Genomic DNA, 24,755 nt, shown 5'->3' on the forward strand with positions numbered 1-24,755 from the left:
TGTTATTATTTATGTGTAACCAATTTTAATTGCATTTTTATTTCCATAGGTTTTGCTTTCATTTTCGAGTAAAGTCAAATCGCATTGCATTCATCCGTCGCTCGTTCATTCTCTGTAGCCTACAATCGCGGAAGGGTAGCAGTGTGTTTGATGACTTTCGTTTTGTGGGAAATCTCGTAAACAACACGTTTACTCGCATGCAGTAGTGCTGTTCGTTCAGCCTGCGGTGTTTGGTTTGGTGTGAGACCCCGAAGGTTTCTTAAATCCTCTGTGGAGATGTTGTGTTATTGGGGAGCGCAGATCCGAGAGGGTTTCGGTCTGATGCAACCTGACAAAGTGAAACATGTGAATGACGGAATACGCTGCTTTCGTCCAACATCAGCAATTCAGGACATGTCAGCAGGAAGATATTTGCTTGGATTCATCCGGAACGAGAAAGTTGCGATCATGAGACTGCGCGGTGAACCCAGTGGCCATGATGGCAAACTAGGTATGAAATTAGTATTTTCATTTTATTAACATCACGCCTTTATATTTCACATTTTGTCTTTTATGCAGATGTGGCTAAGTGTGATTTTATCCAGATCCAAATGATTTCATTTATCTAGAACTACTAAACCTGAAGAAAGACAAAATCAAATCAATAGTCTGTGGAGAATCTGGTGCTGTTCTTCTGACTGATGGAGGAAAAGTTTTTGTTGTTAACAAATCTACTCTGTGCACGTATGCATTTTAACTTGATCTTAAAGTTACTTATTTTTGAAAAAAAAATGCACCTGCGGGTCTCTCTCTCTCTCTCTCTCTCTCTCTCTCTCTCTCTCTCTCATATTTATTCTGCATCCCTGTAGGCCTCTCAAAGACCTGGCCAACAGACATGTGATTAAGATCACATGTGGAGACCAGCATTCAATGGCGTTAACCCAGGGTACTCGCAGCTATTCCATCAACAACATTCCAAAAATACAGGAATGTACCTTTTTAAGTTTGTTCTTGTCCTCTCAGAGGGTCGGGTGTTTGTCTGGGGTGAGAACTCTCACGGTCAGCTGGGTCTGGGTGAAGGACGATCTGGATCTCAGACCCCTCAACACGTTCAGTGTCTGGATGGGGTTCCACTGGCTCAGATCAGCGCTGGAGGAGATCACAGCTTTGTGTTGTCTCTCTCTGGTGTTGTGTTTGCTTGGGGGAGGAACTCTTTTGGACAGTTGGGTCTGGGAGACACTATAGGTATGATTTTACTAAGATTAAAGATGTAATGTGTTCATCGGTTCAACCCATCAATCTCATCACACATCTGTGGTACTTTTGAGACAAGTGTGATTTTTGTGTATATCAGAGTATGAATGGATGTACATTCATTAAAAGTTGATGCATTATGCGATTTCAGACAGGCATGTACCCACAGTTGTAAGAAGCCTGAATGGGAAGAAAACTCAGTTCATCTCGTGTGGAGGTGAACACACTGCAACTTTATCAAAGGTATTTTACACATTATGTTTTGTATATCTCATTTTCCATGAGGAATAAATTACCATGGATGTCACAAATGAAAAATGTGCAAATAAAATTGCGATTGTACTTTTAGGGTGGTGTTGTGTTCACTTTTGGATCAGGGGGTTTTGGTCAACTTGGGCACAACTCATTTAAAGATGAACATCTTCCACGAGTGGTTGCTGAACTGTGGGGCTCTAAAGTGTCACAGGTCACATGTGGGAGGTAAACTAGACTTTTTACAAGATTTGGACCAATCAGCATTCAGAACAGCAATACAGTTTTATGTTTAGCCTTTACGGAAGTATAGCATATAATTTATTGAAGCTTTGTGCAAATAAGCTATAAATTAACTATGATTTGAATTCAGCTTAAAGAATATATTTTTTAGATTTATTATTTTTTATTTAGGCATCACACACTTGTGTTAGTGGCATCATCAAAGCGGATCTACTCATTTGGACAAATGACCAAACATTCTGTGCCATCACCTGTACACCTACCATCTGGTAGGACACACCTAAAAAAGTTTTATATGAATATTTTAAGATTAATTGCAATTTTTAACAATCTTAACTACATATCTGAATCCAGACTTAAATTATGAATTTGGGGTCGGAAAACTCATTGCTGGTGAGAACCATTCCTTTGCCCTATTTTTCAAGGTAGGCCATAGATCTCATTTGATTAGTTTAAGACTTTTGCATTGTCATTAGTAATATGTATTTTTTGTTTTGTGTTGTGTAGGAACTTGGAAATATATCGGCCAATTTAAACAGAGGGATTTTAACATTAGATGATAGAATGATTGACCAGTGGGTGGCTGAATGTGATAAGTGAGTATAAAATGCATGACTGTAAGTTTATATATGAATATCACGCTTAAAATAGTGAAAAATAGCACTTATAGTGTCCTTATACTGTACTGACGTTTTATGGTATTTCATTATATGAATATAATACGATTAAATGCATTGTTCAGTTTTTGTTTGTTTGTTTTTGCAGTTAAATAAACCAAGTGTTCTCATCTGCTGCCTGTTTGAATGGAAGTTTTCTCAAAACCAGGTAACTCATTAGACTTGTGTATCATTCTCTTTTATAAAAGTAATTTAGACAATTATTATTATAAAAGTATATTATAATGTTTTTGTCTTTGTAGTTGTGATGAACATTATCAGACTTCTGCAGATGTCTGTGGTTTGGATTTTGACCTGGTTCAAAAATCGTTTGCAAAACTATCGGAGAACAGAAAGGTGATGTCAAAGGTAATGATAAATCCAATCTTCTTAATTTATTACATATATTACAATAAAAGATGCCATTCAAGGAATATTTGTATATAGTTTTAAACAAGACCACAAACTTAACTCCTATTGACACACCCTCTCCACAAACCCAGCTACCAAATACTGTACACATCAGCAAACAAAAAAAAGATAATATTTACTTCTGAAAAGAAATTGAAAAATATTTCAATATTTTTACATTTATATTTCAAGCATTTTTCCTTGTAAAACTCTTTGTAAACACAAACGTTAAACATATATTTCTTAAAATTTTTACCACAGGTTGTTATGACGGTTCGGGATGCACTTTTGCCCTCTCTTAACCCTCAAGAGGGTTTCACGAGTGTGGAAGTTCTGAGAGTTTATCTTCTCCTCCCTGAGCTCATCAGAGTTTGCAAAGAACAACACAGGACCCATTTCCTTAAACCACTCACCTCCAAAATACTTCAGCTCAAACCCGACGCTCTTGAAGTATTAGGTACAGTTATAAAGTTGATGTTCACTCTAAAAATAATGGTGCTATATAGCACTAAACGTAGTTCTTGGCTCGTAATCATTGGGGGACAACTTATATAGAACCATATCTTGGTGCTTCAGATGTTTTTTCTGAGGTTCTTCAGAACCATACAGCACCGCTTCCGTATAAAGAACCTATTAAGCCCCTGTATGGTTCTTCAGCGGATCTATATAGCACCTAAGTTATCCCTAAGAACCACTAAAGCACCAAGATAAGGTTCTATACAGCACTTAAAGTGGTTCCCCTATGATTACGCGCCAATAACCACTTTTAGTACTATATAGCACCATTTATTTTTGAGTATACTATTGTCTTGTGTTCTTTTTCTTTTGTTTCATATTTTTTTAGTAAACTACTGGTCCAAACTCCCTGAGGATTGTCTCAAAGACTTGGTGAAGTTATTTCGCAATGCATCTGCTGAGTTGATTGGCAACATTTCTTTTAGTGAAATCGATCGTGACGAGCCGAAATGCCTGAGGAAATGTTTGAAGGTCCTTCAGCTGGTCTATAAGGTGCCTTTGTTTCACATCACAACAATAGATTTGGGATCGTGACGGATAACAAAGGGATAGTTCACTCAATGAAATGTGCTTTTCATGTCTGTGTTTTTTTAAGGCCTACTGCAGGACCCACAATGACATCACTAACAAAGATTTCATTATTCACGAGATCAATGATCTCCTAGATATGGTGAGAAACTAAACAATCAATTACATCTTACAAACTTTGTGAAAAGCCAAAAAAGCTATCTTCTTTTTCTACTTTAAGCTGCAAGCCACCCGGGATGATTTTGCATCATGGTTGCTTTATGGTGATATCAATTGTATGCTGAATCTGAAGGACCACTTTGTTGTGGGTATCACACACACGTTTTACAACAAGATTCTTGTGATATTTATTCAAGATAATTATGAGTAATCTTAATTTACTTCCATGAATTTTTATTGCAGAGAACTCTTGAAATGTTGATCAGTTTTCCTTTTGTGACTGACACTGCATCTAAATTGAGAATTTTCCAAGTAAGTTGAAGGCAGTCGTACAGTGTGCTACTATTGTGAATTCACCCAAAAATGTAAAATCTCTCTTCGTTTACTCGCCTGCATGCGGTTTAAACCTATGAGTTTTTCTTCTGTGGTACGCAACAGAAGATATTTTGAGAAATGTCATAGTGGCTTTGTGTCTCCATATTTGTTTCCATATGGAAATTCAATGGGGTCCACTGTTGTGTCCTGCAGAAAAAAATAAAGTCATGCAGGTTTGGAATGACATGTGGATGAAAAATCCAAAATGACATGAAAAATGATACCTTTTATCCCTTTAAAAAAGCAAATGCACATTTTAATACTAACCTAATTTCTAAGTTCTTACAGCACCCATTGTTCATGAAGGGATTTCCAAATCTACATGCTGTTGGATTATATATTATTGGCAACATTTTACACATAAACAGGCAGTCAATGTTGGAGGACACACTGCAGTATCTCAAAAAAGGCATCCACTCATTTCACCGTCCACTGAAGGTAGTCCTACAGAATTGGAACAAAGAATATGAGAATTTTGTACCAATTTGAGTACATGTTGTGTATGTTGACTAGCATTTTCAATAGCCTTTAAAAAATGTAATTTTTTCAATATTTTCTGTACAGGTGAACTTTGCATGTGAAAATGGAATAGATGCGGGCGGTGTTTCTGCCGAGTTCTTCTTCTTGCTTTCACAATCTCTCCTTACATGGGAGAAAAAGCTGCTGGAAGTTTGTGAGAATTCACTGGTGTGGTTCAATTCTGAGGTATCCAATGCTGTCTCAAGCACGCATGCACACACACACACACACACACACACACACACACACACACACACACACACACACACACATACAAAAAAATCTCAAAACTGAAAAGATTTATTAAATTTAAGTTAATGAAATTAAATGTATTGTGACTTACAGCTTTATTATAAATGTAATATTGTAATATGAGTTTTGTTCTAGGTTTCAGATACATACTGTACACTAATACCTGTGTATTTTCAGCACACAAGCAAAGAAGATTTCTACAATCTTGGCATTGTCTGTGGAATGGCACAGTTTAACCACTGTTACATGAACATAGAATTCCCTCTGGCAATGTTCAAGAAACTTCTGGACCAGAGCGTCACTCTGAGTGATCTAGAGGAAATATCCCCTGTGGAGGCCAGGTAATCGTGAGCTAATGTATTTATGTTGTAACATGCAATAAAGCAGTATTATACTGTCACTTGACCGAAATGCAATTTAACATACATAACTATGTCTTCAGACGTGTATAAAAACCTTACATAATGAAGCGTTATGTTTTTAATACCTTTGAAAGAGCTATTTCTATACATACACTGCGGGTCCCACTACATGGAATTCGCCATGTTGTTTCTACAGGAGCCCTAAACGGACAAACTGCTTTACCGAGCGCGTTATGTAAATATGTTATCTCCTTCGGCAAAGATGCGAAAATGTGACGACATCTTTGACCGTAGTGCTTTAAGAAGAGAGGGGTGGAGTGAGCAATTCACAACCCCACCACTAGATGCAGCTAAAATTCACACACTGACCTTAAAACTCGTCAGCCCTCCGGTTGCAGTACTGACCACTGAGCACTTATAATTATTTAAAACAAGGTTTTTCAGTGAATTTGTATTCATTTATGTTTTTAAATCCCATATCAGAGGTTTGAACGATCTACTGGATGAGGATGAAGAAGTGGTGGAGGTGCTTTACTTGGATTTTACGGTAATTCTATGTTTCACTCTTTCATGAGTCTTGCGTGGCCCATCTGTTGATTGGATCAGTATAGTAATAATATTGTTTATCTCAAATAGATCAAAGGGCAAGAGCTCATTCCAAATGGAGCTCAGATTCCAGTAACCACGATGAATCGGTAGGAATGATGATGTCATCGTCTTAGCATCAGACACCATATTACTATTAATAAAGAAATACCACAAAGCAGAAAAATAATAATATATTTTTTTATCTCTGTGCAGACAGAAGTATGTTGATTTGTATGTGGACTTCATTTTCAACAAGTCAGTGAAGAACCAGTTTGAGCAGTTCTCTGCAGGTTTTTCTGAAGGCTGTCCGGTCAAAGCCTGGAAAATGTTTCACCCCGAAGAACTCAGAGAAGTTATTTGTGGTTCTCCTGAGTATGAGTGGGAAGACCTTCAGAAGGTATACGCCTTAAAATATGCTTTAACAAGTGTGTCATTGTTTAGTATACTAATTCTATTTGCTTAATATTTAGCGTGCTACTTACCAGCACTGTTCTTCCTCTGATGAGCTGATCAAGAATTTCTGGACTGTTTTCTTTGAGTTGTCTGAAGAAAACAAGAAGAAATTTCTAAGTAAGTTACATCTTTGTGTCTGAAAGAACCTACGCACAATGATAAACAAGATACTTATGCCCATATCTAATATCTTTGGACATCAACCTGTGCCTTTATGTGATGTTATATTATTGGCTTATATCCTCATGCAATACATTTTCTTTGCTCAGTTTTCATGTATGGAACAGGCCGTGTTCCTGCTGGAGGCCTCTCAAAGTTGACCCTGAAGATTGTGCAGTTGAACACTCCTGATTCAGATGATCGTTTCCCTGAAGCACAGACATGTTTCGGCACATTATATCTTCCCAAATACAGCGACATCGACACACTTCGGAACAAACTAATACACGCTATCAGCTTTTGTGAGGTTTTTGGAAGGTGGTGAAAAGGCAGACAATGCTACGCTGACAGCTTCCTTTTGAATCTCTTTATGAAATGTAACATAAACTAGATAATCTTAGCTCAGTTTTTAGAGCATATAGCTTTAGTGTTTATAAGGCCATGGGTTTGATTCCTAGGGAATGCACAAACGGATCAAATATACCTTGAAAGTCACTTTGGATAAAATTGCTGCTCTCAGTCACACATTTACAAATGGATCAATATAGATTTGCCTCTTACTGTACATTTATAAAAATTAAAAATGGTTCTTCATAGCAAAAGTTCCAAATAAAAGCCTTTCATTTCAATAGTCTGAAGACATTTTTTCTGCTGTAAATGTTGTAAAATAAAAATTATTTGGATGTTTCTTTTAGGAACACGCTTAACCCTTAAAACCTTGGATGCATGTGTACTTTTAAAGAAAGTCCAGAAAGTCTTACCTTATCAGGTGCTCCTTTACATGATAACTGATCTCGAAATTGTCAGATTAATCAGAATTATGCTCGTAAATTGTGGTCGTTTTCACTTTTATGGTAATGTACCACTTCAATACTAAATATAAATGTCACCAAAAAATGAAAATTATCTCATAATTTACTCGCCCTCAACCTGTGCAAATGAATTCTTTGTTTTGATGAACACAAAGAAAGATCAGTCGCCAAACAGATCTGGGGCACTATACTTCTATAGTAGGGGGAAAATGTTAATGGTGCCTGTTAAGTTTCTCCACAATATGAATCTCTTATTTTGTGTACAAAGAACAGGTTTTACCCTTTCGTTTTCATTTTTGGGTAAACTATGATACCAGTGCATTTCCAAATATAACAACAGACACATAATATTGAAATGAAATATAATGAGGCTAAATTCTGTGAGACAATCACAGATGTTGTGTAAACCTGTGCAGATGACATCCTGTAATCTAAAGATGTGTACTAATACGATACTGATATCGAGGATTTTTTAGGTTTTGTTTTCGTTTTCGAGGAAAGGAAAGGAAAGGAAATGCGCACATTACATCATCCCTCGTCTATTCATTCTCTATGACAAACACGAACGATCAGCAACAGTAACTCGGTTGGTTTCACTCTTTACTTTCGTTTTGTGGGAAATCTCGTAAACAACACGTTTACTCGCATGCAGTAGTGCTGTTCGTTCAGCCTGCGGTGTTTGGTTTGGTGTGAGACCCCGAAGGTTTCTTAAATCCTCTGTGGAGATGTTGTGTTATTGGGGAGCGCAGATCCGAGAGGGTTTCGGTCTGATGCAACCTGACAAAGTGAAACATGTGAATGACGGAATACGCTGCTTGCGTCCAACATCAGCAATTCAGGACATGTCAGCAGGAAGATATTTGCTTGGATTCATCCGGAACGAGAAAGTTTCCATCATGAGACTGCGCGGTGATGGTGGCAAATTAAGTATGACATTTTGTAACAACATTTTTTTTATATTAGCCTAGCATCACGCCTTTATTATTTACATTTATTCATCGTATAATGCAGATTTGTGACCATTTGTGATCTAAATTATTTGTATTTACACAGAACCAGTAAACCTGAAGAAAGACCGAATCTAGTGGTGTTGTTCTCGCTCATGGAGGAAAAGTTTTCATTATTAACAAATCTACTCTGTGCACGTATGTTTCTAATATCACCATTATGGCATATATTCATGGCATATATTTAGTATGGCAAGCCAAATAACCCAATGTTCCTAAAGTCTCTCTCTACCTCTCCCTCTCCCTCTCTCTCTCTCTCTCTCTCTCTCTCTCTCTCTCTCTCTCTCCCTCTCTCTCTCTCTCTCTCTCTCTCTCTCTCTCCCTCTCTCTCTCTCTGTGAAATATCACAGCATTTAGTTATTAGAAGTGATGAGTTAATGTGTCATGTGATTTCAGACAGGCATGTGCCCAGAGTCGTAAGAAGCTTAAATGGGAAGAAAACTCAGTTCATCTCGTGTGGAGGAGAACAAACTGCAACTTTATCAAAGGTATTTTACACACTGTGTTTTGTATATTACAATTGCCAAAAAGGGTAATATAACAGATATATTTCCAAATGTACAAAAACATGTTCTAATGAGAATGTGATTGTGTTCTTAGGGAGGTGTTGTGTTCACATTTGGATCAGGTGTCTATGGTCAACTTGGGCACAACTCATTTAAAGATGAACATCTTCCACGAGTGGTTGCTGAACTTTGGGGCTCTAAAGTGTCACAAGTCACATGTGGGAGGTAAACTAGACTGTTTTATTTACTATCTATATATAAAAACAATATCAATATATAGGAATATTCGCTTGATGTAAATGTTGTATTATTTGGTAAGACATCACACACTTGTGTTGGTGGCATCATCAAAGCGGATCTACTCATTTGGATGTGGGATGCAAGGGCAGCTGGGAAATGGACAAATGATCAACCAGTCTGTGCCATCACCTGTACACCTGCCAGCTGGTACTTACACACCTACATTTATCTATTCCTTTTTATATACATATTTTTCTGTTAAAGACATTCTTCAGACCTCAAACCTTAAAGAATATTTCAATACAGAATGTTATGATACATATACAATTGGAAAACTCATTGCTGGGGAGAACCATTCCTTTGGCCTTTTTTATAAGGTAAGATGGCAATAGTTCTCATTCAAATATACTTTTACAATTGAATAATTGACTGTATATGCAGTGCATTTTGTACTGTTTTAGGTACCTGGAAATAAGTCAACCAAACCTAAGTCTAACCAAAGCAGAAGGATTGTGACATTGGATGACAAAATGATCGATCAATGGGTGTCTGAATGTAAATCAAAATCATGGAAAGCAATAAAGAAGTGAGTGTATTTAGGTTAAAGGACTTTGCCTCTATAGAGGGATGGTTTTGCAGTATTGCAGACAAACTTTACTGAGGGTACAGCCAGTGAATGATAGGGTTAGTGTTTAGCTTAAATGCAGTGAAAACACAAAAGCACATCAAAAGTGGAATTGCTGTGATGCGTTTTATTTTCTAGCTGATGACAAATTGTTGTAAATGTAAACATAACTGCAGATTCTTATTTGAATTGAATAGTGTAATACACTATAATACTCTTTTGATGGTATGTATATATGTGAATATAACATGATTGTTTTTTTCTCAGTAAAATTTACATAGTGTTTTCATCTGCTGCCTCTCTGAATGGAAGTTTTCTGAAAACAAGGTAACTTAGCACCTGTAAGTGTGATAGTATGCATCATTTACTCATGCGTGCCCAAAACGAGTCTTCTTAAAATATGATGTCTTCACACATTTGTATATATTTTTTCATTGCAGTTGTGATGAACATTATGGGACTTCTGCGGAGGTCTCTGGTTTGGACTTTGAGCTGGTCAAGAAAACATTTGCAAAATTATCAGTGGATGAAAGGGTGATGTCACAGGTGATGACAAATTTGATTTTTATATATTTTTTGTATATTATTTATCATCCAATGTATTGATTTATTTAAAATGGTTGCATTAGTACATTTAAAATAAAATATATAATCAAATAATATATTTCAATTGCACGTGCCTTACTGCAAACATGGTTTTCTCTAAACACCATAAATGACAAGGTTAATAATCATTATTTAAAAAAGCTTGACAAAAGAATTTCTATTCATCTCTGTATATTCTTATATATTTTACATTCCCTTACATCCTTTATACAGGTTGTGAAGACTGTTCATGGTACACTTTTCCCCTTTCTGAAAACCTTCAGTGTTGACTCCAGTCTAGTTAGCGTGGAAGTCCTGAGAGTTTATCTTCTCCTCCCAGAGCTCATCAGAGTTTGCCAGGAACAACATGGAGCTGAACTTCTTGAAGCATTCGCCTCCGAAATTCTTCAGCTGAAATTCGATGCTCTTAAAGTGTTAGGTGAATCGATCATTCATTGTTATTCTTTACATTGCATTTTTTGTGCTTGCCTGAGAACTTAAATGTTTTGTTATGTTTTAAGAAAGTTACTGGTCCAAACTCCCTGACGATTGTTTCGAAGGCCTGGTTGAGTTGTTACGCACAGAATCTGCTAAATTGATTGGCAGCATTGCTTTTGGAAACATAAACAGGGATTCACAGAGACGCCTGCAGAAATTTATGCAGGTCCTGCAAATGATCTATTGTCATGGTTCTCGTGGTGAGACACAGAGAGAGGACCCAGGTGCAGACAGCGGGTAAGGGGTTATCAAATAATTTAATAAATAATAAAACAAAGACCCACGAGGGGTAACAGAACAAAACATGGATACATAACATGACAGGACTAAGACTAACTACACTTAAACAAAACTTAAATTAACTCTTTGACATAAACTACACATGACTAAACTAACATAACACAGGAACTCACCACACAAACCACAATGAACCAGCACAAGACAGAAGACACAAGGGCATTAAATAAGGGAGCAAATCAAGAGGGAAACAGGTGTAGGCATTAATCAATTACGAGGTAACAAGAGGATGGGAACAATGACGAGACCGGAGAGAGTATGGAAGGCCATAAGAACAATAATTGTCTCTCTCCACATTTAACATGAGGTTCTGTCATGATCCTGCCACTAAACCAAGAGAAACATGACATGATGCAGCAGAATCATGACATCTATAAGGTGTCTTCATTACACATTCACAATATGCTTAAAGCAAAAGAACACACACATTCAACAGTATAATAACTGTGAAGATTTAGGAGCAATATTATTTGAACCTTTTTAAACATTTGTCTTTCCGTTCTGAAGGTCCGCAGTAGCCACAATGACATCACAAGTAGAGATTTCATTATTCACAGCATCAATGATCTCCTAGATATGGTAAGTACTAAAAAATGAAAATCAATTCCATCTCACAAACTTTAATGGAATAGTTCACCCACATATAAAATTACTCCATCATTTACTATACAATTTACTGGTGTATGAGACTTCCTTTCTTCATCAATTTTGCAGCTCCAAAAAGCACATCCATAATAATAAAAATACTTCCAAGGGGTTAATTAATGTCTTCTGAAAAACAATTAGTTTGTGGAAGAAAATTCTTAACATTTTATGTTTAGATAGCATTAGTTATATATCGCGTTTGAATGTCAACATTAGTGCTGACAGGATGTTGCGTCACATCAGCTAAGCAATGATGACTTTGAATCTGAAAAGTATGACTAGTGACTAGTCATCGCACAAACATATAACAAGTAAAACATATAACATTTTTGTTAACAAATGTATCGTATCTCTTCAGAAGATATTTATTAACCCTCTGGTCGTTTCATGAAGGATGGATGTGCTTTCTAGAGCTTCAAAACCAATAGAATTGCAAACCTAAGAGCCAGGAAATGTTTTTATAACCAATTGTGTTTGACTAAAGAAAGGAAGTCATATACACCTAGGATGGCATGAGGGTGAGTATGAAGTCAATTTTAGTTTTTAGGTGAAAACCCCCCGAAGAATGTTGACATCTTTTTCTATTTTAACAGTTGCAAGCAACTCTGGAAAACATTGCTTTTTCATATTTTGAGTCCGATGATATCAATGTAATGCTGGTGCTGAGGGACTACTTTGCTGTGGGTATCACAAACGTCTGACATGGAACATGATGAATGACATGACAACATTTTATAAGCAATCTTGCTTTACTTTCAGGAAACGATTAAAATGTTGGTGAATTTCCCTTTTGTGGCTGACATGGCATCTAAATGGAGAATTTTTAAAGTAAGTGTGCTTATGAAGTGACAATCTTAAGCGTGCTGTTCTAATTTAAACTCTGTAGTTTAATGCAACTAATACACATGTTAACGTTAATGGTATTTTTCTAAGTACTTACAGGACCAACAGCTCGCATTACATTTGACCAGCACTTTGCACATAAATAGGGACTCAATATTGAAGGACACGCTTCAGTATCTGGGACAAGGCAACCAGTCATTTCACCAACGATTGAAGGTAGTCCCATAGAAAGAACAGCAAAGGATCTAAGAGTTTTGGAAAATTTTTCATATTTTGTCTAACAATGTCTCATGCCCAGGTGAAGTTTGTTGGTGAGGATGGGATAGATGAAGGGTCACTTTCTGCAGAGTTCTTCTCCTTGCTTTCACAATCTTTCCTTACATGGGAGAAGAAGCTGCTGAAAGTGGAAAATTCACTGGTGTGGTTCAATTCTGAGGTATCTACTGCTTTCACAAAATGCATTGCAGACTTTTATAGCTAATACTTTTTAATGAAATCCTTTTAATTGATGACGTCATCAATTATACAATGATCTCTTTTTTTAGCACACATGTAAAGAAGATTTTTACAATCTTGGCTCCGTTTGTGGAATGGCCCTGTTCAATCATTGTTACATGAACTTACAATTCCCACTGGCATTGTTTAAGAAACTACTGGACCTGAGCATCACTTTGAGTGATCTTGAGGAAATGTCCCCTATGGAAGCCAGGTAAACATGTTGGCTTTCAAACAATCTGAAAACACACAAGCCCTATGGTTGTGCTGTATTGAACCTGTTTGTTACTGGCAACTTTTAATAAAAATTTCATTACAGTGTGAGTTTGAAACCACTTGCAGGTTTATCTGTGGATTTATATTAATTTCCTTTTTTTAAATCCAAAATCAGAAGTTTGAGAAATCTTCTGGAGGAGGAAGAGGAGGTGGTGGAGATGCTTTTCTTAGATTTCACGGTAGTTCTGAGTTTCAATCTTTCATGAGTCTATGTTAGGACTCTGTCCTTCCTGTCTCGAGCTTTCTAGCTCCCTGGGCAGAGTCATGACATTGCCACGTTTTTCGGGTTTCTGTTGTGTTATGTGTGGAGACATGTGGCCTTATGTTGTTACTTGGCGCCACGTGTCTTCCTGTTATGTCTCTCAGCCCCACCCTCCTATCTCCTGTAATTTCTTAAGGGTTTCATTCCCATCGTCTGTTTGGTGTTTCACTTTAATTAGGGTTTTATTCCCATCAGCTGTCACCACTCTCCCCATGTAATCACTCCTCGTTAGTGTCTCCCTTTATATAGTCTTAGTTTCCCTCTGTTCAGTGTCGGTGCATTATCGATTATCTATTGTCTATGTTGTCATCAATGCTCACGGTAGTATCGCAGTTTCTTGTCGTGTTGGACTACCCTGTTTCCTGTTTCAGTTTTGTGAACATTTTGTTTCTAGTGTTTGGTTTCTAGAGTGTTTTTGTTCTTGTTTTTCCCCATTGTGGGTCTTTTATTTAATAAACATTTATTGTTAAACCTTCGTCTGCCTGCATCTGGGTTCTGTCAAAACCATTTCGTGACAGTCTAATGTAGAGCAGATGCTGATGGGATGAATATGTTAATAACATTGTTTCATCTCTTTTAGATCAAAGGACAAGAGCTCATTCCAAATGGTGCTCAGATTCCAGTAACAATAGTTAATCGGTAGGAATCGGTTATGTCATTCTGTTATCTGTCTACAGAGGCTGTATTACTTGAAGATATGTCACAGATCAGAAAAATAAAAGAGAAGAGTACTTTTATCAAGGCTATAGATACCATAGGTCATCGACGCTAAACACTGGATTCTTTATCACTGTGCAGACAGATGTATGTGGATTTGTATGTGGACTTCATTTTCAACAAGTCAGTGAAGAACCAGTTTGAGCAGTTCTCTGCAGGTTTTTCTGAAGGCTGTCCGGTCAAAGCCTGGAAAATGTTTCACCCTGAAGAACTCAGAGAAGTTTTCAGTGGTTCTCCTAAATATGAGTGGAAAGACCTTCAGAAGGTATATCAAGATCAAAGTTAAAAACTTTGCATGTTTGTAAGAAGTGTGTCAGGTTTGACATATTATCATTTTTGCTTCCTTTTTAGTGTGCTACATACGAACACTGTTCTCCCTCTGATGAGCTGATCAAGAATTTCTGGACCGTTTTCTTTGAGATGTCTGAAGAAAACAAGAAGACATTTTTGAGTAAGTAACATCTTCGTATCTGAAATTTGTCCTCAGAATGATACACACAATCTGTAAATCGCTTTTGGATTAAGGTGTCTGCTAAACGATGCAAATATAAAACCAAATACTTTTGTCCATATTTAAGCTCTTTGTGCGTCTAACGTATGCCTATATGTTTTATAATACATTTTATGTTATTGTCATATACTGTGTCCTCACAGTGTTCATGTATGGAACGGGTTGTGTGCCTGCTGGAGGCCTCTCAAAGATGACTCTGAAGATTGTGCTTATGAACAAAACTGATTCAAATGATCGTCTCCCAGAAGCACAGACATGTTTTGGCACATTATATCTTCCCAAATACAGCGACATCGACACACTTCGTAACAAGTTACTACATGCTATCAGTTTTTGTGAGGTTTTTGGAAGAAAATGAGAAGGTCAACAATAATGGTATGCACCAAACCCCAAATATATAGTATGTGATCCACAGTAGTCTGACTGCTGCCTTTGTATCTCTTTATGATAGGTTACACAAATCTTATAGCTCAGTTGCACAGTTTGAGCATTTGAAATGTCATGTCTTGGTTTAATTCTCAGGGAACACATTTACGGAAAACATTTATATCTTGAATGCACTGAAGTCACTTTGCTTCTTCCAGTCACAAATAAATTAAGTAGGTGTGTAACGGGTAACATTGCTGTTTTAATGGCATAACTTAAGCATAAAACCTAACCTAACTGTTGGCAAATAAACATATATTTATGTTTGTTTTAAAATGTATGCTATATAATATATAAACATTCATGTATATACAACTTTTTAAATTATAAAATGTATTGTTCAAACTGTTTTTTGCTCAAGTTATGACATTAAAACAGCGATATCTGTTGACGGACACCATGCTGTGATGTCAGAGGAACATGCCAGCTGAAGGTAATGAGGAAATTACGTCGCTGCCTTTGCCAAGTGCATTCCAAACATCTACATAATGGCACGCAAATGCCCTGCTCACTCCAAAGTCTGAACACCAAGGGCTCTGCCCTTCGAAGGGAGTAGGGCATAGAAATGATGACTTCACTTGGAATTTTCCCTGTGACTGTTTGGCACAAACACACGTACCATTACACACCTAAACTTAAGTAATAGCATATTTATAACCCTTCTGCTTCCTGCGGAAAAGGGTTATTTGTAGCAATAGGACAATTATGGTTCCCCATTGAACCTTCAGTCAATAGATTTATATGATCTTATTACCTTTTTATATTGTGAAAGAAAAAAAATTATGTTACATATTACCTGCAATTTAAGATTCTTTTTGATGTTTTTATTTGGAAACACATTTTGCTTAATGTTGTATTGTTATTTATGAATGTTAGGGAAATAAAAATACATATTTTCCCAAAAGTCTTACCTGATCTCTTTCCTGCTATAATACGTAATGTTCTTGACATTATGAGATTGATTAGAATTATAATTGTAAATTGTGTTTATTTTCATTTTCTCAATAATCATAATCATAAAAACCTTAAATCGGAATCAGAAAGAGCTTTGGCACACACACATTTCCATGCAAATGGCAACCTTATGATAAAAAAATCAATTTTTTACCATTCTGATAGATAAAATGTCAATATCCCCTTTAAATACACAGCTGAGGTCTCTATATATAGAAGTTTTTAAAGCATTTTCCCTGTGTTTAAAGCATGTTTTTAACAATCAGTTGTCAAAACTATAACATTCCATATTCTTCATAAATGTGCAAACACAAATTTAAATAACTATTTTGTTAATAGCATCTGTTCTCCATTTGTTGTCTATTATTGCTTCTGGTTTCTGCATTTTAATTCACAGAAATCCTTTTTTGTCACATCCATAACCCATGATTCTTCCCTCTTTTAAAATAGAAATCTTATGTATAAACTTGCTACATATTTTTCTAAAGACTGGAGTCTATCACCAGGGGTTTAGTAAAATGCAAATATATTTCAATGCATTAATAAATACGTTCTCTGAGAAATTATATTTCATGCTTTGACTGATACTAGAATTTTATAGTTTTATTTAATTAACACTGCATATAGGAATTTATAGTCTGTCTGATATTTGACCTGTGATATTTTGACTTACATAACCTTATATGTTTTGCTTATAGTCAATGTTTTCTTGTACAGCTGCTTTGTAACAAAGCGCTATTTAAATAAAGCTGACTTGTTGATAATGACACATCTATAACAACCCACATATGACTTGCGAAATAGATTTTGATGCCAAAATTGAAGAGTTTACCATAAAAGAACACATTAAAATTGAATTAATATTAGTAAGAATAAATGCATTGTGTGAATATTAACAGACGTAGCCCCGTGCAATGGGTAACATGTTAACACATGTTAACACATGCATGTGTTTGTGAAGATGCAAGCACAAGAAAAGCCAAACACGGATGCGTGAGTTGTGCTTTCGTTTCCGAGTTAAAAACGTCACACCGCACACTCCATTCGTCATGTAGCCTATACAAACAATAAAAAAGTCTGAGTCATATGTTTTGGTTTCGTTTTGTGGGAAATCGCCTACGATACTCAGACTGGACTATGTGTTCAGCCTTTATTGTTTGATTCAGCCACTGGTTTAACACAACAGCTGGAGAGATGTTGTGTTATTGGGGAGCGCAGGTTCGAGATGGCTTCGGGTTGCCTGACAAAGACAATGTACAACATGTGAACGATGACGGGATACGCTGCGTGTGTCCGAAATCCAAAATCCAGGACATGTCAGCAGGAAAATGTTTTGTTGGATTCATTCGGAATGGGAAAGTTTCGGTCCTCAAACTGCGCGGTGAACCCAATGGGCATGATGGCAAACTAAGTATGGTAACATTTTGTAATAACTTTTAATATCGAGCAGTGAAATGATGCTTTTGTAATTTACATTTTAGATAGTAAAATTAAGTTGCTGCGTTGAAATATGAATTCATTTAAAAAAATAAGTAAATGCTTAACAAAGTATGATATGTCATATATTTTTTAGAATGAATGTCTTTCTAATTCAATGTTGTTTATTTTAAGTGGGACTTAATCCAGATAGTTCATGTATATGTATGTTTATATTCTAGAAAGTCCACCCCTAAAAGACAATTTCAGATCAATGGCCTGTGGAGAATCTGGTGCTGTTCTTCTTACTCATGATGGGAACGTTTTCACTAACTTCGAATCTCCTCTTGTGTACAAGTAGGTTGTCTCGTAACACCACTTGCATTACCATGATACTATATGTATAAGTGTAGGCTTATCATATCATGAAACTGTACTGTGTAAATCCCTGTAGGCCTCTCAAAGACCTAGCCAACCGTGTGATTCAGATCACATGTGGTGACCAGCATTCAATGGCGTTAACCCAGGGTACTCACAGCTATTCCATCAACACCATTTTAAAAATAAAGTTCATAAATGTACCTTTCTGAGATTTTCAGAGTTTATTCTTGTCCTCTCAGAGGGTCGGGTGTTTGTCTGGGGTGAGAACTCTCACGGTCAGCTGGGTCTGGGTGAAGGACGATCTGGATCTCAGACCCCTCAACACGTTCAGTTTCTGGATGGGGTTCCACTGGCTCAGATCAGCGCTGGAGGAGATCACAGCTTTGTGTTGTCTCTCTCTGGTGTTGTGTTTGGTTGGGGGAAGAACTCCTCTGGACAGCTGGGTCTGGGAGACACTACAGGTCTCTACTGTCGAGTGTGACAGTGTGATAAATTACATTTGAATTTGCCATATTTAAAGTGATGATTTTATGCATTATGCGATTTCAGACAGGCATGTGCCCACGGTTGTAAGAAGCCTGAATGGGAAGAAAACTCAGTTCATCTCGTGTGGAGGTGAACACACTGCAACTTTATCTAAGGTATTTTACACATTATGTCACATTATGTCATATCACATATGTCGAAATGGGGTAGGCTAATGCTGTTCAATAACCTAAATGTCTACTAAACGGATTAATGTAAATGTAGAATATGAGAATATGATTGTATTCCATAGGGTGGTGTTGTGTTCACATTTGGATCAGGGATTTTTGGTCAACTTGGGCACAACTCATTTGAAGATGAACATCTTCCACGAGTGGTTGCTGAACTCCGGGACTCTAAAGTGTCACAAGTCACATGTGGGAGGTAAACTTTACTGATTGTAAGCTACAATACAAAATGTATGGTCTGATCAACTTAACCATTTTTGTTTGTATTAAGACGGCACACACTTGTGTTGGTGGCATCATCAAAGCGGATCTATTCATTTGGATGTGGGATGCAAGGGCAACTGGGAAATGGACAAATGATCAACCAGTCTGTGCCATCACCTGTACACCTGCCAGCTGGTAACAACCAACCTCACATTATCAATACATAATAGATCCATATTTTTATATTAAGACCTAACTTTATATATAATATATAAATACAGAATTTAAAGAGGAATATACAATTGGAAAGATCATTGCTGGGGAGAACCATTCCTTTGTCTTGTTTTATAAGGTAAGCCAGATAGTTTTCATTAAAAAATACTTTTACAGTGAAATCTTTTATGCATTGTGTATGTTTTACTGTTTTAAGGTGAATGGAAATGAGTCAACCAATCTTGAGCCCAATCAAAGCGGAAGGATTGTGACGTTAGATGAAAAAATTATCGACCAATGGGTGTCTGAATGTAAATCAAATGCATGGAAAACAACAGAAAAGTGAGTGTTTCGATTTAGATTGCACAATGCCACTTTACAGGCTAAATGTATATGTATATGTCACTGTGAGTACACCCACTATGTGGCAGCTTTCGCTCTCAGCTTGAATGAACACTAAAAACACTTGGTATAGAGCTGTGCTTTGATAAGGATAAAAGATCCAGTGAACATTACTGCATATTCTTACTATTCAATCAGAACAGCCTGTTTGTGTGCAAATGCAGAATTACATGATCTTGACTGTATATGTGAATAAAATGTTTTTTTTCAGGAAAATAAGTAAAGTCTTCTCATCTGCTGCCTGTTTGAACGGATGTTTTCTGAAAACAAGGTAACTTAGAACCAGGTAGACCTATTATCATTTGCGCCAAAAAAAATCTGCTTAAAATATGATGTCATCACGCATTTTTATCATTTTTGTCATTGCAGTGGTGATGAGCATTATCAGACTTCTGCCGAGTTCTGTGGTTTGGATTTTGACATGGTCAAGAAATCATTTGCAAAATTAGCAGGAAATGAAAGGGTGATGTCAAAGGTAATGACAAATCTGACATCAGAAACCCTAAAAGATGTTTAAGCATCATGTCATTGTGCAGATTTGTAATCAAAATTTAAAAAGCTTTACATTGTATTGTAAGTACTCTAACTAAGTCCCATTTCTTCTTGTAAAACTCAGGTTGTGGAGGCTGTTGGGAGTGCAACGTTGCCTGCTAGTCCAGCTAGTGTGGAAGCTCTGAGAATTTGTCTTCTCCTCCCAGAGCTCATCAGAGTTTGCCAGAGACCACACAGGGCTAAACTTCTTGAAGCGCTGGCCTCCAATATTAGTCAGCTGAATTCTGATGCTCTTAAAGTGTTAGGTGAATCCTCATTTAATCTCATCCTTCATATTGCTTTTATGTTTTGTTGCTTGAGTTTGTCTTATTGTTCTTAGAAACATACTGGTCCAAGCTCCCTGTGAGGCGTCTCAAAAGCGTTGTGAAGTTATTTCGCGAAGAAACTTCAAGGTCAATCGGCAGGATTGCAGTTGATGACATAAACTTGAACGCTCCCAAGCGTTTGGAGCAATTTGCCCAGGTCCTGCAGATGATCTATAAGGTGCCTTCATTACACAATGCTCACCATTTAATATGACCGGTCGAGTTTAAGATATGGTAAACATTATGTTTTTTCTCTGAAGGTCTGCTGCAATGGACACAACAAAATCACAAAAAGTAATTTCATCATTAATGAGATTAATGATCTACTTGATACGGTGAGAACTGGAAAAAGTTATTTTATTTTGTTTTTAAACAAATCATTCCAAGATCATCTTGGCAGATTAGTGATGTCATTTAACACAGGTATGGCATTACAAAAATGTATAAAAGCTTGGCCAAATATTGGGCTCACTGCTTGAATATATCGTTCACAAGATGAAGTTATAATATATATTTGTCTATAATTTATGTCATCTTATTTCATTTATAACTTTGTCAAAAATATATAAAAATGGAACATAAATTGTATCTTGTGATTTGTCAGTAAAATTAGCCATTTATTTTATTTAATTGTGGAAGGGAACCAGGAAGTAACCACAAATATGATGAAATGGACAATGGAGAGAAAATCAATAAACATGCAATAAACAAGCACTTATCCCTCTTTGTTTCCTTTATAAAAAGCTGCAATCCATCACTGAAGATTTAAATAACCAAGGGTGGTTGCATAACTGGACTGGGAACCTTCAAGCCTTGACTGAACTGGAAAACTTCTATGATGTAAGTTATTTCTCTGTATACCTTTCTGTGCATGTTTCTATTGAGTTTACTTATCTGTAGGCCTGTAGGCCATAATCTTTCTGATATGCTTTTTTACAGCAAACTTTAAAGACGCTAAAACCCTTCCCATCCATCTTTAACCTGGAAGCCAAATGCAGGTTTATCAAAAACACATTACGTCCGGTAATTGTGATTTTATCAAATGTGTTTAGCATATAGTCTTCTTAATAGTATATAATATAAATACATAAAATAGTAATTCAATATTTTATTTACAGTTTCGTTTTGAGATGGTGTTAAGACGCACAGCACTTCTGGACGATTGCTTCAGTTTTTTGGAAAATGTCACTGATCAACAGCTCAAAGGATGGCTATCGGTAAAACAAATATCTATTTTCTCACCAAAAGGCCTAATCGATCAATCTAGCATGATCTAAAACTTCTAGTATTGATGGAATATCACATAAAGTGATCTCTATCATCCAATATTCATTCATATTGAGGCAAATCAGCCAGACTTTGGCTATTAAAGAACTAAATAAGATAATGTTTAGTAGATAAAATGTAAATCTCTGTTTTAGGTCGTTTATGCTGAGAATGTTACATATAGATCTGATGTCAACAAGAGAGACCTTTTCTTCAACCTGAGCAAGGAGCTGTGTAACCTGGACTCTCAGTTCTTCATCTACAATGACAACAAAACTATGATCTGGTTCCCAACACAGGCGAGAGAAAAACTTTGTCATTGTCACTGATTTTTAAATGAAAGAAACACACCTCAGTTTTACCTTAGTGATGCACTGTCCAATGTTATATTGTGTTTCTCTGTTTACGTTTGTGCACCCCAGCCGAGCCTGGAGACGGACAAGTACTTACTGCTTGGGATTTTGTGTGGTTTGGCCATCAACAACAATTGTGTTGTGCAACTGCCCTTTCCTTTAGCCTTGTTCAAGAAACTTCTCAACGTGAAACCAACTTTTCAAGACCTGAAGGAGTTTGAACCAGGTTTGGGCAAGTGAGTGTTCCAATGTCCTGATCGTCTGCTAGATATATGTCTTTAGACAGCTCTGATAGAATCAGTGTAATGCAGATTATAAAATGACAATGTTTAATATACTTTGAAACACAGGAGATTGGAGGATGTTCTCAACGATGATGGTTTGAAGGAAGGGGATTTTGAGTTCTCGGTTGGTTTGTTTTGTTTTTCTCATGCACTGAAATATCTTTTAAGGACATTAAACAGAAAGAAAACAACAAAAACTTTTGTTTTCCAAATAAGGTCACATGGGATGGAAAAGAGGTGGAATTGGATCCTCTTAATCCAGGAAAGATTGTTACAAATTCTAACAAGTCAGTTTTCACTTTTTAAATGAAATATTATACTAAATGAAAATTACAAAATTTTCAACATTTTGTATTAATTTCACAATAGAACAGATTTTGTGGACAAGTATGTGGATTACATCTTGAATAAATCCGTGGAGGAAGTGTTTGGGAAATTCAAGACAGGCTTTCTCAAAGGATGTGACAGAAGCTTGATGGTGATGTTTGAACCCGAGGAGCTGAGAGGGGTGCTGGTGGGCAATGAAGACTATGACTGGGACATGCTCAAACAGGTCAACGCTCATCACAAAGTTGAAAGAAAAGCTAATATCATTTTGACTTATTTGGGAATGTACAAGGCTGAGACTTGAAAGTCACTTTTATAGTTTATATATTCTTTATGCATGTTTTTAACTTGAGTTTGGCAAAAAATATAATATAATCATAAAAAATTACAAAGTTGAGACAACTGGCAAAGTTTCTGGAGAATGACACAGACATTGTATATCTTGTGATCAACAGAACACAACATATAAAGGTGTGTTTCATGCCGAGCATTCGACCGTCATCTCTTTTTGGCAGGTGTTTGAAGAACTTACATCGAACCAAAAGAAGATTTTCCTATGTAAGTTAGCTATTTCCACGTTTTACAAAACAGTAATTTTACAGTAATTAAAATGGGATTTTTCTTATATTCCCTTTTTATACTTAATAAATAATAAACAGATAAAGCAGATCAGATATCTTCTATAGTTCAATAAACTATACATCTATTTTTTGTGTCAGGGATGCATGGGCAAATCAAACAGAATGGCTTTAAATAACCAAGCAATAATCAAAATAATCTTTTTGATTCCTCAGTTTTCGTGACGGGTTACGAGCGTCTTCCCATTCTGGGTATGAGTCAGGTTAGGATGATAATGAGTAACCTGCTCAACTCAACTGATGATCATCTACCAGAGGCCCTCACGTGTCATACCCTGTTCCAACTTCCTATTTATCAAAGCAGAGCGACACTTAAGGAGAAACTCATCGAAGCCCTTTACCACAAGAGGGGTTTCTGGACGGAATGAGTTGTTGTGATTTCAAAGGGATAGTTTACTCCTAAAAATAACAATTCTGTCATAATTTGCTTACACTTTTAACATTTCAAACCTGTTCTGTCTTCCGCAGAACACGAAAGATGATATTTTGAAAAATGTTGATAACCGGACCTCAATCACTTGCATTGGTTTTGTGTCCATACAATAGAAGTGAATGGGGTCCAGTTCTGTTCAGTAACCAACTTTGTTCAAAAATCTTCTTTAGTGTTCTACGGAAGAAAGAAAGTCATAAAGTTTTGAAATGTCAAGAGGGTGAGTAAATGATGACAGAATTGTCATCACTTTCACTCTGGTGCTTCACTTACTGTCACTCAAAACTTGATGCAATGTGTAAAATGTTATAGAATTGCATAATTTAAAATATCTGTATTTACAAGGTAAATATTTTCAAGGTAAAAATAACTTTTTTTGTAAAAGGTTTACACAATTATTTCAGTAGATAACCTTTGGCACCTTGACATCAAATGGGAAAAATGACGGGATGTGCTAGTTATTTTTATAAGTTGTATTTGTTAAATTATTAAGTTGTCTTGCTAAAATGTTCATATTTACATTTTCAAACAAACTGCTCATTTCGATTTTACAAGCTGCTACAGATTTCTGATCGTTACAAAAATGTAACCAATAAAAGCATAAATACCATGACTTTTATAAAAGCCATAGTTCAGTTTTCATGGGCGTGTTGATAAAGAATCAAAGCATCAATGTAAAAATGTCAAAAATCCCTACATGTGTTCAAAACATTATTTTGTTGCTTCTAACTTTCACGTCATGGCTTTGTAATTGGTTTATTGATTGTTGTTGAATTATAAATAAACACTAAATTATTATGTTTTATATTATCAACGAGTTTTTGTTCTTTAAAAAGGCTACTTTGTCGTCCTCTATCGGCCAGCTT

At 36.3% G+C, this 24,755-nt stretch overlaps 2 protein-coding genes across 3 annotated transcripts; both read left to right on the top strand.

The window, feature by feature from the left end:
- The first annotated feature begins 172 nt into the window (after positions 1-172).
- Positions 173-16,358, top strand: LOC306897107 (uncharacterized protein). The gene is made up of 40 exons (XM_079461587.1): positions 173-490; positions 609-723; positions 849-925; positions 1,003-1,224; positions 1,385-1,476; positions 1,583-1,713; positions 1,900-1,997; positions 2,083-2,153; positions 2,236-2,324; positions 2,648-2,753; positions 3,057-3,252; positions 3,640-3,803; positions 3,907-3,981; positions 4,938-5,078; positions 5,322-5,485; positions 5,990-6,053; positions 6,143-6,201; positions 6,308-6,491; positions 6,565-6,664; positions 6,817-7,024; positions 8,572-8,663; positions 8,922-9,013; positions 9,126-9,256; positions 9,351-9,648; positions 9,733-9,857; positions 10,164-10,223; positions 10,337-10,442; positions 10,716-10,920; positions 11,003-11,163; positions 11,781-11,855; positions 12,515-12,601; positions 12,681-12,749; positions 12,855-12,980; positions 13,063-13,200; positions 13,310-13,473; positions 13,651-13,714; positions 14,378-14,436; positions 14,596-14,779; positions 14,866-14,965; positions 15,169-16,358. The coding sequence occupies exons 1-40, from the start codon at positions 277-279 to the stop codon at positions 15,381-15,383; spliced, it is 5,121 nt and encodes a 1,706-aa protein (XP_079317713.1). The 5' UTR covers positions 173-276; the 3' UTR covers positions 15,384-16,358.
- Positions 16,359-17,416: 1,058 nt separating this feature from the next.
- herc56.1 (HECT and RLD domain containing E3 ubiquitin protein ligase 56.1) lies at positions 17,417-24,698 on the top strand. 2 transcript variants are annotated; one of them, XM_079461432.1, is made up of 24 exons: positions 17,417-17,816; positions 18,064-18,178; positions 18,276-18,349; positions 18,442-18,663; positions 18,752-18,843; positions 18,981-19,111; positions 19,187-19,314; positions 19,401-19,471; positions 19,550-19,674; positions 19,946-20,005; positions 20,104-20,209; positions 20,351-20,531; positions 20,606-20,769; positions 20,852-20,926; positions 21,336-21,431; positions 21,531-21,614; positions 21,710-21,808; positions 22,013-22,156; positions 22,280-22,446; positions 22,561-22,618; positions 22,711-22,781; positions 22,864-23,047; positions 23,277-23,379; positions 23,616-24,698. In XM_079461432.1, exons 1-24 carry the CDS (start codon positions 17,600-17,602, stop codon positions 23,825-23,827), a joined length of 2,979 nt encoding a protein of 992 aa, XP_079317558.1. In that variant the 5' UTR covers positions 17,417-17,599; the 3' UTR covers positions 23,828-24,698. The 2 variants fall into 2 exon arrangements, with proteins under 2 accessions (XP_079317558.1, XP_079317559.1); XM_079461433.1 differs by lacking the exons at positions 23,277-23,379; positions 23,616-24,698 and having other exon boundaries at positions 22,869-23,039.
- Positions 24,699-24,755: the final 57 nt, after the last annotated feature.

The sequence above is a fragment of the Barbatula barbatula genome (assembly GCF_947034865.1).
Source record: "Barbatula barbatula genome assembly, chromosome: 8".
Taxonomy (NCBI): domain Eukaryota; kingdom Metazoa; phylum Chordata; class Actinopteri; order Cypriniformes; family Nemacheilidae; genus Barbatula; species Barbatula barbatula.

What these genes read in the sequence shown, in the direction of transcription:
- LOC306897107 (XM_079461587.1), top strand. Translation starts at nt 277, where the DNA reads ATGTTGTGTTATTGGGGAGCGCAGATCCGAGAGGGTTTCGGTCTGATG. An exon ending in ACCTGTACACCTACCATCTG is followed by an intron (nt 1,998 to 2,082) that starts GTAGGACACACC and finishes ATCTGAATCCAG; the next exon opens with ACTTAAATTATGAATTTGGG. An exon ending in TGGGTGGCTGAATGTGATAA is followed by an intron (nt 2,325 to 2,647) that starts GTGAGTATAAAA and finishes TTGTCTTTGTAG; the next exon opens with TTGTGATGAACATTATCAGA.
- herc56.1 (XM_079461432.1), top strand. Translation starts at nt 17,600, where the DNA reads ATGTTGTGTTATTGGGGAGCGCAGGTTCGAGATGGCTTCGGGTTGCCT. An exon ending in GAATCTCCTCTTGTGTACAA is followed by an intron (nt 18,179 to 18,275) that starts GTAGGTTGTCTC and finishes AAATCCCTGTAG; the next exon opens with GCCTCTCAAAGACCTAGCCA. An exon ending in CCTTTGTCTTGTTTTATAAG is followed by an intron (nt 19,472 to 19,549) that starts GTAAGCCAGATA and finishes TACTGTTTTAAG; the next exon opens with GTGAATGGAAATGAGTCAAC.